The 16750-nt window shown below is 40.2% G+C and overlaps 1 protein-coding gene across 1 annotated transcript; it reads left to right on the forward strand.

Annotated features, from left to right (window-relative positions):
- Window positions 1-1591: 1591 nt before the first annotated feature.
- On the forward strand, window positions 1592-16074 carry ubald2 (UBA-like domain containing 2). Its single transcript, XM_084743421.1, has 3 exons — window positions 1592-1915; window positions 10591-10647; window positions 15628-16074. The coding sequence occupies exons 1-3, from the start codon at window positions 1796-1798 to the stop codon at window positions 15982-15984; spliced, it is 534 nt and encodes a 177-aa protein (XP_084599547.1). The 5' UTR covers window positions 1592-1795; the 3' UTR covers window positions 15985-16074.
- Window positions 16075-16750: the final 676 nt, after the last annotated feature.

The following is a 16750-nucleotide window of genomic DNA, read 5'->3' on the forward strand; positions in this document are numbered from 1 at the left end:
GATGGACTGACGCAAAGTGGAAAAGTGTGCTGTGGTCTGACGAGTCCGTAAAACAGCATAAAAGACATAACAACACAAAAACTACACACAGGATGAAAAACAATGTCAAAGATGAAAAAGCCATAACAAAATGAAAAACTTTGCAAAAGACACAACAAGACGAAAATGATGTAACGTAACTAAAATGATGTAAAATGCATAACAAAAGACAACAAGACAAAACAATTACAAAAAAAAACAGTTACACAATGAAATCAATGTGACAAGACAAAAATGGCGTAAAAGACATAATGACAAACAACACAGGAGATGTGACAAGATGCAACAGACAGCGAGGAACGCTCGACAACTTTAGGAGACTTGGATTACACCAGAAGAGTAGTATGGAGGCATTTTTTATTGTTCGTTTGCTTGTTTCTATTAGAAAACTGGTCACCATTCACTTAAATTATTTTCTGCAATACAGTCCTCCTTTGAAACTCCAGCAGTGTTTTGTGGACCAAACAAAAATAAACACGACCTTCACTTGGCATGAAGGTGAGTAGATAATTGAACTGAATTTTCATTTTTGGGTGAACTATCCCTTTAATGAAAAATCAGTCATTAATCACTTCACACACAAAAACATGAGAGGACAGGTTGGAAAATGCTGCAGTGATCCTTTAAGTTTCACACTTGACAGTAAACCGGCAGTCTTTCTTCAGGACACGTTAGCACCGAACACCCATCAGGTAATAATAACACCCTCCAACGATACATTATAGATGGGCTTCCTCTGTCACATCATGTGCTTTCACCTCCACCGCAGCTGAATTATTCAGGCTGGACGGAGGAGCTGCACCCTCAGGAGAACAAGGTTAGTGTTGTTCTATCAGGAGAACCGTTCTCCGGTCTAGACATGTCAGGTTAGGAGTCAGGCTGCTTCAGGACACCACTGAGTGCATGGCTGTCAATTAATATGCAGATAGTACAAGTGTGCAATCTGAAACATTCTTTATAAAAAATAAGTTGTACTGGTACTGTAAATGAATGTAATAATAATAATAATAATAATAATAATAATAATAGTAAGCATCAAGTGTACTCTTAAATAGAATTATTTATGTGTTTTTTTATTTATGTCTTGTGTTGTTTATGGAAAGCAAAATCATTATTCCTACAGACTGCATGTAAAGTATTCATCTTAATAAAGTTTTGAAAAATGAGCCAGGATATGTTAAAAATAACACAAATATGTAAAAAAAAAAAATTACTAAATATAAAAATATTTGCAGTGTTTACATTTGTGTGCTCAGTTATATATGCCTGCAAACGACGCAGCCAATCAGCTGTAAGAATTCAGCTGACTATCCAATCAGACACATTACGTCAGTGTAACGGACATGAACAAAAGCGCGTGTACAAATCTGCCGGATGAACACAGAGGGCGGAGAGGTTGTAATTCATTGAGGCTCCGCTTGTCTCCGCTCACCGGCAGCGTCTCTGAACAATAAAACAAGCGCACCGGTGAATTTAAACGCTTCCTCCTATTAGCCAATCAGCGCTTGTGTAGTACTCTGTGGCCCCCGAGCCGTCCAATCAGCGGCGCTCTCGTCTTTGTTGTTGGTGATGACATGAAAATATTGTTGTTGCTGCTGGAAGCTGCGGAGCGGAGAGACAGACAGGCAGGCAGACAGACAGGAGGAGGAGGAGGACTGTGGGTTTGAAGGTTCAGAGGTGTCGATTGGAAAGGAGATTTCATTTTTTTGTTAAGTTTTCGACTTTGAAGCAACTGCGTGTTGCGTGTGAAGCGGCCATGTCGGTGAATATGGACGAGCTGAGACATCAAGTGATGATCAACCAGTTTGTTTTGACGGCAGGATGCGCCGCCGATCAGGCGAAGCAGCTCCTACAAGCGGCCCACTGGCAGTTTGAGGTGAGTGAGAGGGTTTATCGTCTCGTCCTCCCCTGTGTGGCAGATTATTTCATCCTCCAGTTGTATATCAACTGTCCACTGAATCAATCTGAGTCTCTGTGTTGGTCATTTTGAGTATTTAGCGTCCTGCTGGCGACCACGCGCTCCTGTGGCTAACATGAAGCTAAGCTAACAGCAGTGAGGACGTGGTGCTGCTCCTCTCAGCGGCCGTTTGTTTACATTCTCCGCAGGAATCCACTGTGTCATCGCCAGGCTAGCTGTTGTTAGCTTAGCACGGGGCTCCAGTGGCTCCCTGCGACTTTGGCAGAAATTATATGGAAATTAATTATTTTTTTTAAATATTTTAATCGTCATTTATCGTTGTTGTAGGTCTATGAAAAAGTTCAGTCAACTCTAAATTTCAAGGTAATATTTTCTCAAACTCTAAAGTTTTGAAAAAGTTTTACAAACCATTAGTCTTTTGTTGAGATAAATTATTTTTCTTCTTTAGATAAACTTAGATATTTACGTTTTAGAACCCCCCCAAAAAAAGGTATTTAAAAAAGAGTAAATTCATTCAAGTGAACGTGAATTAGGGCTGCAACTAACAATTATTTTAATCATCAGTTAATCTGTTGATTACTTTCTCGATCAATCAGTTAGAAATTGATTAGTGGTTTGGACCGTAAATTGACAGAAAATGGTCAAAAATGCTGATCACTGTTTTTCAAAGCCCAAGTTGACGTCCTCAAGTGTCTTGTTATGTCCAAAACACAAAGATATTAAGTTTACTCTTATAAGAGGACTAAAGTTACCAGAAAATATTCACATTTGAGAAGCTGAAATCAGAAGATTTGGACATTTTTATTAAAAAAGTGTCTCAAAACGATTAATAGGTTATCAAAATAGCTGATTAATTTAATAATCAATTAATCAGTTCAGTTCACTGTGACCAATTTTGGAAATACTTTTTAGTTTTTTGAGTATCTAAAACTCAAAGGTTCAAGGTTATCTAAACAAGAAATGTGAATTATCTCAACTAAAGATTATAGGTTGGGAAAACTTTTTAAAGTTTTGTGAGTGAGTTTGAGTTGGGCTCAAAACTCAACAGTCTATTGCAGTACGTTGTTTTGATATTTTGAGTTGTTGCAAATGTGTATTTACAGTGTAAAGTGACTCTTACATTCAGCAACTGTAGATATATGTAGCCTACACACCTTTTCCTCTAAAGTTTGATGGCGGCTAGTGTTTTCGAGTCTTTATAAGATAGCAATGGATGCCTAACTTAAAAAAAAACCCCGTCTACAACAGCTGTGTTACTGGCAGACAAAACGTCATACCAATAAAGTCAATTAAATTGAAACTGATAACAAACGGCTTTATGTCAACATGGTGAACCAAATCACAGTCTGACACCATCAGGGTCAGACAGACGATGCCCATCTGATAACATGTTCTCATAACACCCTCATCCATTACTCACAGATTATAAACTACAGGTTTGACTTGTTTGTTTAGCTCAAATCACTCAGGATGATAAATCAAACCCTCCCTGACAGACGGGTTAAAAACAATTCCTTAGTCATGTTTCCTGTATGAATGAAGAGTTCAGACTTATTTAACCAGGAAACTTCTCTTTGAGAGAATGTTTTTATTAACTGCTAAACCATGGGATTATTTTAGTTTTCAGTCATTTTACAAGAACAGAAAAAGAGGTCAGACTCACTGTACTTAGAGCTAAGTGGTGTGACACTGATCCCAGTCTTGTTCAGTTATATATAGGCTGATTAACATGTATTATCCCTCCAGCTGTTCTCATATACAAGCCTGTGCTGCTGTGCTATTAACAGTTCTTTAAAGGTGAAATGATCAGACTAAATTAATCTATTCTCTGCTCCAGGCTTTTGTCTGTTTTAGATGAATGTAAACTGAAAATCTTTAGGTTTTGAGCCGTTGATCAGACACAATAAGACATTTGGACACATCATGTTGGACAGACATGTTGCAAACAAAGTGATAAATCAATAAGTCAAGGAGATAGTTGTCAAAAAAAAAAAAAAAAAAGGAATACAATTTGCAGCTAATGATTGTTTCTTTGATTAGAGCTGCACCGATTATTGAGACTGAAACTGCGTTTGCAATATGCAAAACGATTAGTGGAAATGATCATTTTTGCATTACAGTTTTTATTTTTACTGATTAAAAAAAGAACTTAAATTAGAGATAATGTGATATTTGTTGGACTCTAAATCAAAGAAACGTGTTTTCTTGCATCTGGAGAACAAGATTTTTAGGTCTGGACAGTACTTCATTAAAATGCTGTTTTCTCAAACATTTTTCCTTTTTGCAAAAAAATATGTTTTGGTTCTAAATCTTTTATTTGGATATGGCACTGAGCCATATTGCCATTTGATAATATTGCGATTAAGTGTGCAGCCCTGTCTCCAATGTGATGATTTGCTCCCTTTGTCTGTTTTATATGATAGTAAACCGAACAACTTTGGGTTCTGAACTGTTGCTCAGACAGAACAGGCCATTTGAACGCATTGTGGTGAACAGTCTAGACATTTTATCAACCAAATGATTAATCAAGAAAATAATTATCAGATTAATCCAACATAAACATTATCTGCAGCTCTGCAGTCAACACTGCTGTTAATGTCAGCTCACTGGAGTTCAAAATGGCCTCCTTGTTACAGACATTTCATCACCGTCCATGTCTGCCGCTCTGTGATACACATCAGGTGTGTTGAACAGCTGACAGACACCTGAAGGATCTCTGACTCCTAGGCTGATCCTCCAGATGGTTCTCCTCCTCAGACCGCTCCTCCGTCTGCTTTAATGACCAGTCTGTCGGTGCTGGGCTGCAGCCGGGCCAGGTGGTTTAACTGGAGGGGCGGGAGGAGGCTCAGGAGCTTGCTGTGATTGACGCCGTCGTCTTAACTCACTTAGGAGTCGGACTTACTCAGAGCTGTAGTGAATCGGGGAGGAGGTTTATTATAGTTTAGATTCCGTCCTTTCGGATTTCAGGTAGAGCTGAAACAAACAGAAAATTAATCCGCTGCTATTTTGATAAATAATCAATGGTTTCAGTCATTTTTCGAGTAAAAAATCTGATGGTTTCAGCTTGTATGTTGTGACAGTTGGATGATAGTAAAGTGAAGCAGGAGTGTAAGCTGAGAATATGTTTGGTAACTGACTCGAGTATTTTGAGACCTTTGTTCTGTCACTGCAGTGAGTCACTAAACTTTATGGTACCTGGACAGCAAAACACTGCACAACCCCCGAAGAGTTATATACAACAATATGGATCATATAGGGCAGCAACTAGGCTGATATCGCCCTGGAGTATACAGTATCACGCCAGTATTTGTGTACAACAGTTCTGTACTTCACTGTACTGTAGTACTCCCTCAACACAGATTGTCATAGCAGCAGTATTTCTGCTGTACATTTACAGCGCCGTCGCTGTACATTTACTGCCAGACTGACAGCTTCCTGTTCATCATTGCTTTTCATTGATGCTCCTTCTTTTTTCCTCCTTTGCTGCGGTAACAGTGAAAATTTCCCTGTGGTGGGACTAAAGGAATATCTTCTCTTATCCAGGATTTGGAGGATTGAAATATCACACTATAAAAATAATTTAACTTGATTACTTGCCGTTACTTTGGAATTATTTCAATACCAAGTATGGTGAAATCGTTAAACTCAATATAGTCTTTTATGTTTGTTGTTGATTTTATTATTTTTTTATCCAAATATTCCTCTCTATGTTATGTGCAAATTTAGGTTAATAACTGCAATAATGAGCATTTAAAAGTACTTTGTTTAATAACATTATGTTATCCACACTTCACTCTCAAACTTAAAGTAAACTGGCATAAACTTATTCACACACAAACACTCCATCCTGGTCACCAGCGTCACCACCTACAGTCCTCAAATTTATTTATTTTTCAGTTGTAGTAGTAGTAGTATTAACAGGTTAGATAGCTAACTAGATTTCTGTCGGTTAGTGATTGGTCTGTGAAGGTGGAGTTGTTGGTCTTACCTGTAAATGTCTCTTAAAATTAGATGTTATTTAAAATGTGTTTTAATATTGTAATCCTTCTGATTATCCCCATTGTTAGTAAATGTAACTTCAATCTGATTATGTATTTTTTTTTTTACTTGAATGGAATACAGTTACCTTTATTTTGGGTACTAATCATGTAATCTTGTTACATGTAGTTCATTACTAAACCGGTAAAAGCTGGAACTGGATATGGTTTGGTATCAATAAACGGCTTAAACAATTAATTGTCTGTCGAACCACTTATCTGTTATTTGGCTAATCTTTCTCGGCTCAATATCTGAGATCGGAGACGATGTTTGGCTGCTCTCTGTCTGTAAGCTCAGTGTGAGAACGTAGTAAACAGGCTATTGTTTGTTTCTGTGTGACAGCAGTGGCCTGATTTTTGTTTTTGTTTTGTTTGTTTTTTTCTCGGTGTTCTGCTTCTGTCCTCAGCTGGCACCCTGAGGGCTGTCACTCCACAACAACATGAACACTGCATTCATAAGACATCATAGATGCAGTATGTTGATAGTATAATAACTTTGACATGAGCCAGTGTAGGAAGCTAAGCCACATCTGTTAATGGAGTCAGCAGCAAATATGTTTAAGACACCTTAAATTAATATCAGTTTAACTGTACTCTGACTGACCCCAAATATCACTGTCTCCAAACCAACCAAACTCCATTAAAAAAATCATCAATTTTACCCCACAGAACACAGGAGTTGCTGGTCTACTGCTGCCTCAATCTCTTAGTTTGTTTGTGTTTTTGTGTGACTTCAGTATTTTTAAAAGGTTGGTTCAGACACACCAGAATCACCACGACACAAACAAACTACCCAGTTGAGGCAGCGAGAGACCAGCAATTCCACTGTTCTGTGAGGTAAAATGACTGTTTTTGTCAGTGGAGTTTGGTTGCTTAGAAGAAAGTGATGTTTGGCTTCAATTTTAACTTAAAAAAATACAATCAAGTCTTGATTTGTTAAGATCAGCAGATCATTTGTTTTGTGCCCTGACGTGTGTCATTTACATGACATGTTTTACAAGGAAAATGTGTTTATAACACTGAAGTACTGTAGTGCTGCAGAGATGCTCTGGTCCAAATATCTTCTGTAGATGTAAGAAAACATGTTTGTTCAGTAGAGACCATCAGAATCTCATTTCACGATACAATATGATCTTAATATATTGCCCAGCCCTACTCTGAACTATCCCTTTAAGTAACAGCTAACTGAATTAAAAGTAAAATGTGTCACTTTAAAAATACCCTGCTACATTATACTAACAGGAGCTGGTGGTCATGTTACATAAACCATGTTGTCAGTTTCCTCTGTGTGTTTCTGAGGAAATGAATCGGCCCTCTTTGCAGTGAGGGAACATTTAAAGAGTCTTGGTAAACACAGTTGTAGGTTAGTTCCTCTGTAACAAAGTGTTTGTGTGTGCAGCGGCAGCAGCAGGAAATGTGAGCTGACAGTGTGACATTAGTAAGTGACGCTCACCAAACCTGGTCCTGAAAAATAAACTGAGAGGAGACAAAGAGCGGCGTGGACTCGGTGGCTCTTCACACAATAGCAGCAGAGCACTTTCACGCTTTGATATGTGTGTCACGTTGTACGGCAGACATTCCTGCACCGCCGCTGCTGTTGTCAAACAACCAGACCGGGGGTGGGGGTGGGGGGACCACTGCATTCATTGAAGTGTTGGCCAGAGAGAGGCCTCCAGTGAAGGGGAAATGGAGGCTACGCTGAGCAGTAAAACAAGCTCACACTCCCTGTCTGATACTTTCTGTCCTGGTAAAAATATCTTGTGGCTTCACACTATTTTCTGTTTGTCATGTGGTCCCATTATATTATATTCATACACCTCAGCATCCAATTAAACACACGTACAGTGTGAAAACCTCTGCTCCTGCAGCTGTTGATGTGTTTCAGTAGTGATGTCAAGCCTACCTTGCAACTATCAAAAGTTAATACTTTTTAAAACTTTTCACGATAATCAACGTTATTATCACTGTCTTTGAACACACCAAAGTCCTCTCGGATGTCCAGGTTGGTCTTTGACGATGTGTTGTCCACAATCTGGTATCCTCCACTGGCTATTTTTTGCCTTTAAGTCTTTTGTTTTAACCAGAAACTAGCCCTCCATAGCTGTTAAATCATACAGTAACGTCCCATTGTTTGGCAGGATGTAGGGTCAAAGGTTGTGTCAAGGGATTTCACAATAAAAGCCTGTAGGCTCAGTATGCTTGATATTACTGTATCAGTGGATATAAATGTTAAAAATACTGCAATAATCATTTTTATTCCTGATTACACCAGGGGCAAAAGATAATATTGTATTGTACATGTAGTATAATGGTTCTTACCTGCTGCCCGCCCACAGTTATTTAATTTTTACCTGTGAGCAAGTCGGCTTTTCCGTTGTTGGACAGCCAGCCCGGCAATGTCTCCCTGTGGACACCAAATTGGTGCCCATCCGTAATGTTAACTGTAACTGTCTTTGAATGATACCTGGCCCCAACATACTACAAATTAGATGTGACAACAAACACAAACTTTTGTTTTCATCCACCGTGTTTTGCGTATATGTAAACATGAAAATTCACTTCCCTCTCTGTCTGAACTGAAGTCTCTTTGTCTCAGGAGGTCATGAAAAACAAGTTTTCAGAACACTTGCATTCAACATAAGAGGCCGATTTTCAGCCTTTCAAACGTGTAACAGCGCCTGAGGGACCGCTGGAACTTCCTCTGGACAAACACGAATCTTGTGACACTGAATAAAGTCCACACGGTTGTAAAGTCGACCATCTTCACTTCACACACGAGTTGTTTTCTATCTACAGACTGACGTCACCTCAGTCTTTCCCATCATCAACATGAATCAGGCTGCACAGGAATGTTTTCTCCTCGCTGACGTGTTTAGGCTGCCTCAGTTATCGGCCTGTTGTTTCTGTCTCTCAGAGGTCATGAAGTGTGTTTGTGTTCACGCTGGCCTTGGCTCTGCTCACAACAAAGAGGAACAATACAAGAAGCCAGCTCATTTCCTTGTTTGCACAGGGAGGCAGCCATGAAACCTGCTGTTTACATTTTATAGTGTCTCTGTTTTCCACCCAGTCGACGTCTGCACCTCCAACACCAGACAATCAAGATGATTTTCATTAAGAATTACTTTCTCAGTTCATTGGTTAATCAGTTTGGTGCATAAAATACAGTGGAAATCTTCATCTTAGCTGAAGTCTTGTATTTTGTGACCAACAGTCCAAAAATATTCAATTTAACTTCATACGAACTGAAGAAAAACTGAAAATCCACACATCAGCAGCTGGAACCGTTTCATAAACGTTTAATTAAGTTTTAAAGAAGAAGCTGATTATTTTTCTGGCGATCAACTATAGAGCTCAATAATAAGAGTCAGCAGGTTGCCTGGGGCAAGTAAACCGCCATATTGGATTAGTAAATTCAGCCCTAACAGGCAGGTAGTGAAGAAGAATTTAACTATTTAGATGTGATTATAAATCCCTCGAGAGTCTAGAAATGTTTTTTTTTTTACGTACCTTGAAGGTGCTTGAATGTGGCTGTGTGAACCCTGTAATTCAGTTTGACTTTGTTGTGCCTCAGGAAGATATTTTTACAGTTTTATTGCAGCTGTTGTTCTCAGCTCTGCTTAGTTGTACTTGAGAAATAAGTTGCTCAGTTTTATTGTTGTGCCAAAATGAACAACAAACTCAGAGTAGATTAATCAGTCGACTATAAATTAGTCTCCAACGATTTTAATAATCAAATATTGAAGTTAATATGAATATTCAGCCATAAATTTACAGTAAACATAAGTAAACATATACATACACATATTTACATAAATCTTAACTATTATGAAAGAAATCAATTCTACCTAAGTTCATAAGTAATTCACCCCCGATTTCAAGAAGTAATACATAAAAAAGAAGTAAGGTAATATTAAAACAATTACATCTCAGTATCAGCTGAGTACCAGGAACTGACATTTCTTCATACTTAATTTTTTGGCTCAGCGTTTCAAAATGATCTTCTCTTCTGAATAATGTTGCCTGAGAAAAGAAACAAATAAACTTGTTTCTGTTTTCTTTGTCTTCTGTGAGATTAAACTGAACAACTTTGGTTTTTGACTGTTTGATGGGGGAAAAAACAATTTGAATAGGTCACTTTTGACTTTTTAGAAGTTGCAATGGGTGTTTTTAACTTTTTCTGGCATTTTATGAACCGCCTGTTCCAGTTCAACTTTGTTGCACCTCAGAAAGACAATTTTGCAGTTTTATTAAAAAAAAACAAAACAGGTTTTAGAGGAAGTCCCAGCTGAATGATTCAACTCTCACACTCAGTCAGTCAGTTTGCTCGCAGCTAATCTGAAAAAGCCTCTCTGTTCTCTGCAGACCCTGTTTAGATCCCAGCGTGGAGATAATAGTTTTAACCCTGAGCTCATGTGACCAGTTGTGTTAACTGACCCGTGGGCTGATGGTTAGAGGAGGGGGATGGGTCAGTTCTTCCTCTCTGTGGTCGGTGGAGAAAGAAGACAAATGTGATATCTTCACTTCTGTATGTTGTGTTTTTATTTTAAATGAATTAAAATGCTCATTACAGTCTCCTCTCTGTCTCTGTCTCTGCAGACGGCCTTAAGCTCCTTCTTCCAGGAGGCCAACATCCCCAGTCACCACCACCAGATGGTAAGTGCATTAAGTTCACCTAAAAAGAAAAAAATAGACTTAAGGCATGTGTGGCTGAGTGGAGGCTGATTCACTCGTAATGGATGGACGGATGGATGGGTGGCTGCCTGAATGGATGCACCCACTGACCTGCTGACTGACTGCAGAGTTTCACACACAAAGCCAGTCTTCACACACCAGCAGGACTCAGAGTCCAGCATCTTTTCACAGCACAAGCACAAAAATGTTTCTTTACAGCAACATTATGTGGATGCATATTTTCATCCATGCAGTATTTTGTGTTGTTTTTTTTTCTGATGCTCACTGAGACCCAGCATGCGTCTAAAGGTGTTCCGCTTTCGGTGCTTTTATTGCTGAAACAGAAACTTAAACTCAACACTAAGTTGTCAGTGTGGCAGTAAATGCACAGTTCAGGTTACAGTGTGTCAGTTAATAAACGCTGCAGCTTCTCAAGACCAAGAAAAGTCAAATCCGCTGTTTCCCAACTGTTGGAAAAGTGATGAGGTTAACCCTGAAGTAAACTGAGCAGGAAAGGCTAATGTTAAGCTAATGCTAAGGCTAGCGTTGTGTCTTTACAACATCGTCTCAATGCAATCATATCATCAGTTATTTGTCCATTTTTCCATGTTGGAAACACTTATTGTTGTTAGCCACTCACTGGCAATCCCAAGATGCCTTGGGTTCAGTCTGTCAACCAATCAGAGGCTGTGTTCCTGATAGAGCTACAACAATTATCGCTTAATGGATTATTAATCACCAGCAACTTTGATGATAAATTCATTGGTTTGAGTCTTTTTTAAGACAAAAAGTCAAAATGCTCTGATTTATCTTTTCTCGATTCTTCTCTGACAGTAAACTGAACATCTCTGGGTTGTGACTAAGGCAAGAAATTTGAGGACGTCACCTTACGGTTTAGAAAACACCGATTGACATTTTTCCCCATTTTCTGACATTTTAAAACAAACGACTATTAAGTGATTTATCAGTTATGAAAATAATCATTAGTTTTGGCCATAGTTCCTAACTTGTCAGCCAATTAGAGGCTGTGTTCCCGACTTGTGTGTGACGGCACTGATCCATAGATATATTAATAGATTATTATTGACCCCTCAAATTTGCAGTGATGACGCATGCAGCTCAACTCTGCGATAAGATCGCATGACCACGGTGATCTGGTTATCATCACAGCCTGAGGGAGAACAGGCATGAAGGGTGCAGAGTGGGAATGACAGGGGAACCATTCACCCTATTACAAGATTTTGCAGCCGTTATTTAAGAAATATAAAAGTTACATAATGTTTCAAAAGTTTTATATAATTTCTGGTCATTTAGCTCTTGGGTAGGAAACTCTGGTTTTCTTGGATTGAAACCACATGACAGAGGGTGTGTCTGCATCTGATCACAGCTACATTAAGACTCTGTCTTCATGAGGATGGGTGTGTTCAGTCCTAATAGCTGTTTAATCTCTAATTACAGTCCTGTAGCTCAATAATTACCGGCTCATGAAGAAGACTCACTTGACAAACCTCAGTTTGAATGAATGAAATAATGATTGTGTTTGTTGCCGTGCAGACTTGCGTCACTGTGCACACACAGAGATGTCTGTGTCCTTGGCCCGCTGCTGCTTATGCAATCCTGTTTCTTAACTGTCGTGTCTGAATCTTCTCCCACTAACCAACCACGCTGCATCCTGGGATTTGTCCTGTCCTGATCATGCAGGAACAGCGTGCCAACATCTGCAGCCGTGTTTTGTTTTCAGTCTGTTTTTTTTTTCTTTCCTCCTCCTCCGGCTGCTCTCGTGTTGGTGTACGTGCCTCTCCACCGCTCTGGGAGGAGCATGTTGTAGCTTGAGAGAGTGAGGAAGTATGTTGGAGGCGGCGGCCCGGGTTTGTTATTATTTTGGGTGCAGTGCAGTGACATCATCTTGCCTGAGGCTGTGATGTGTGGAAGAGTACAGGGCTGAGAGGAGAAGCAGCGAGACGCTCAAGGTGAGCATCAGCTGCAGGACAGAGACTTCCACCCCCCCCCACCCCCCCCTTCATCCACCTTCTCTGCTTTCCTCTGCACCCAGGCTGGTCCAACATGGCTGCATGATGGCCTCCAGGGCGAGGAAGATGGAGGAGAAGTCAGTGTTGCAGCAGTAATGAGTCTTTAATCAAATATTAACTCTCTGTGCTGACAACAAGTTTGTCTGCAGTTCTTTCAGATGAGATGTGCAGGGCTGCACAATTAATTGAAATTTTTAGCAAAATCGCGATATGGCTTTCTGCAATTTTCAAATCGCAGGAGGAGCAATATTTGTTAAAAAAACAAATATTGCAAATATAAGTTGTCAAAAAACTTTTAAATTAATGAACGTCATGAGGCAGAGCTGTCCTTTCCTACAGACTTAAACAAAAACATCTTCATTTGGTACAGATTCCTGCAAAAAGGCAGGCCGCTGAACTTTACATTGACAGACAAGTGACAGAGTAATAAACAGCTGATCAACTTAGAGCGTATATTAAATATGGCTTCAGCTGATTTAATGTACAGTCTGTGGCTCCAATTCACCATTTGGACCACAGAACTATTAATTTTTTATGCAAGGGTCTTATGTATTTCTCTTTTAAGTGATAATATGAAGAGTAAAATATTAAAAACCATCATCATAAATCATGCAGAAGAGAACTTTATGCAGCATGTTGTGAGTTCAGGCCTTGACATCATCAAAGGTCATCCAGCTGATAGAGAACTGGTTCTGGGGCGTGTTGTCTGTTGGGAGTTAATGCATGAGGGTCATGTGTACAGCAGGAATACTATAGTGTACACTGTGTGTGTGTGCGTGTGTGTGTGCTGGTCGTTTGTCCCCTGTGGCGCGTCACACTGAGTCATGAGAGGTGTTATTGTTTATAACGTACACAGAGATCCAGCCTGAACACCGGCGCTGCCCGAGGAGCCCAGCTGCACCAAAAACAGTCCACAACGTTTCTGTCAACAATGCCCTCAGTGTTGCTGATAATGGGGTCAAAAGGACAGGTTCACCCCCAAATCAAAAATAATTATTTTACCCTTGGCCTGCAGTGCCATTAATCCATCTAGACTGTTTTGGTTCGAGTCTCAGAGTTTGGGAGATATCGGCTGTACAGATGTCTGCCTTCTCCAGTGTAATGAAACTAGATGACACTTGGCAAACCACAGACCCTGTTGTAAGCAGTTTAATTTAGGAACTACTTTCTCTCTGGTAGAAAGATTCTAGATTCTAAAGTAGTTCTAGTAGATTCTTCTGCAGAGAGAAAGTAGTTCCTACATAAAACAACAAGGTTATCTTGAGTAACTGGGTCATGATTTTTGGGAAATATAATGTATTAAATAATGTGGAAAGTATAAGTTATTTAAAGTTGGTTGTCTTTACAAATGCATCTGTTCCACAGCCTCACCTATGTATCATTTAGACAAGGGGTGTCAATCATACGGCCCGTGAGCCAGAGGCCACCCACCAAAGGGTTCAAATCCGGCCCACTGGTTAATTGGTTTGAGTAAGTTCAGCTTCTTAAATGTGAATATTTTCTGATTTCTCTGATGGTAAACTGAATATCTTTGGTTTGCTGGCTGAACAAGACATTTGAGGACGTCATATTTGGCTTCGGGTAACACTGATCAAAACTTTTAATTGATATAATAATTAACCAGTTAATCGACTATGAAAACAATCGTCAGTTGCAGCCCCAAATTTATGAGACACGGAAAATACATAAAAGTCAAATACAGAAAACAAAGTGTCTCATAATCCAAACACAGGAGTGCAGAAGGTAAACAGCTGAGTTGTGTTTTGGTGTGCACACAAACATCCTAACAAACACGTGTGTGTTTGTGTGTGTGTGTGTGTGTGTGTGTGTGTGTGTGTGTGTGTGTGTGTGTGCGCGCGTGCTAATGCCTGAGTGTGTCTGTTCTAAATATAGCGGTCCTCCCTCTGGGCTCCTGCTGCACAGCTGAGAGGACCCCTCCTCTATTTCTGTCTGCTACCTGATCTGTGTGTGTGTGTGTGTGTGTGTGTGTGTGTGTGTGTGTGTGTGTGTGTGTGTGTGTGTGTGTGTGTGTGTGTGTGTTTTCTGGTTACACTGTAATTGATGTTCTCACTGAAGACTTTTGGCATTTAGCAGCGTGTTGCTCTCAGCTCACATCTCCACGGTGACTTTACAGTCTACGATTAAAAACATACGCATGGTTTTAAAGGCTGATTACAACAAGTTTACATTGGACAGTCGATCAGTAAAGGATTTTGGCAGGGTATCATTATCAATAGGGCTGTAAATCACAAGTTTTATTATGATACGATATGTCTAGATGATTAATCAACGAATCAATTATTATTCGATTATTAAATTGATCTGCAAATATTTTGATAATTGGTTTGAATTATATTTTTTATTTCGGCTTCTTCTCTGTGAATATTTTCTGGTTTCTTTACTCCTTTCTGACAGTAAAGTGAATATCTTTGAGTTGTGGACGTTATCTTAAACTTGAGGAAACACTGATCAACATTTTTCACCATTTTCTGACATTTTACAGACCAAACTACTAGATTTAAAAAAAAAAAAAAAATCAACCAATGGTCTGCTGTGATGCGACTTTGATTTGATGCAGTTCAGGGGCCTGAGATCAATGAGATCAGGGCTGCAAAATTAACCGCAATATGGCCAAGTGCAATATCCAAAATCGCAGAACCAGAACCAAAACCGCAGCTTTTTTTTAAAAAAAGGAAAAATGTGTGAGAAAATATCACAGTTCTTTTTTTCTGTGAACATGAAAATTGTGATGCGAAACTGATCATTCCCAGTAATCGTTTTGCAACTGCAATTTCAGTTAAAATAATCGCAATATGACTTTTTTACCTAATCATGCAGCCCTAACGTGTAGTGATGCTCATTAATGTTGAGAAACCTTTAGAACTCAGTGTGACTTCCTATAAACCTGCTTCTTCTTCTGCTCGTCCCACAGATGTGTACACCCAGAAACACTCCCGCCACGCCACCCAACTTCCCCGACGCCATCACCATGTTCTCCAAGCTGCGGGCGTCAGAGTGCAGCTCCGGCGCCGGCAGCGGGCCCTCCCAGGTGTCCATGGCCTGCTCCCCGCCGGCCCCCTCTTCCACGTCCGGTTTCGGCTCCTTCTGGGCGTCCTCGCCGCCCAGCCACCAGCCGGCCTGGCTGCCCCCGTCCTCGCCCACCGGCCACCACATGCACCACCACTACCACCACCATCACATGCAACAGACTCCCATGTGGCCCCCCGTTTCTCAGCCCAGCAGCTCCCAGCAGCCCCCCGTCGTATCGGCGCTCCACGGCCAGAGATGAGACTGAGCGGCGGGCTGCGAGGGGGAGGGCAGGGAGGGGCAACTGGTTCGAGTGTAGCCAAATGAATCTGTTCTGGGAGCGGGAGGAAGGATGGGAGGAAGGATGGGAGGGCGGGGTGGGCGGGGTTTCATGTGTGGAATGAGAGGAAGTGGACAAAGACAAAGATACTGCTGTTTTCCTCTCTTGTTTTTTCTAAACTGAAGACGAGACACTTTTACTCTCCGTCTTCATCACACGTCATCCAAGCCGAGGAAGAACCTGGAGCGTTAAACTCGTAAAAACACGTTCTGACGGGGAGAAAAATGCAGAAACGTTTTCTTTTTTTTTTTTTTAAATCATCAATGCAAACGAGCCCAGGACCTGACGGAGCACTCACCGAGGATAGGAGCCATGTGATCTGCTGAAGTGCTTTTTGTTTTGTTTTTTTTAGAAACTCTTCTTGTTGTTCTTCTTCTTTCGTAGACTTCAGAAATAATCTGGCAGGATGTCGGCAATAACCAGCAGATAAACAAAGGAACACAAAAGTGTGTGGGTAAAATGTCTCTGTGGTTTGGAGGATGTGTACAGTGTGGAGAGGATTCTTGTTTTAACACTGTAGCCATAAAGTGCGGTTTGATTTACAGCCATAAAAATCCTTCACACGGGTGAACTGGTCAGTGGACTTTGCGGCGGATTATCATTTTAAAATGAGGAAAACGAGCTGTTCACTGATTCCCATCTAGAAATATAGGCAAAAGATGAAAAAAAGAAAATGGAAAGTGACCAG

This window comes from Lutjanus erythropterus, chromosome 19 (assembly GCF_056507025.1).
Source record: "Lutjanus erythropterus isolate fLutEry1 chromosome 19, fLutEry1.hap2, whole genome shotgun sequence".
Taxonomy (NCBI): domain Eukaryota; kingdom Metazoa; phylum Chordata; class Actinopteri; order Lutjaniformes; family Lutjanidae; genus Lutjanus; species Lutjanus erythropterus.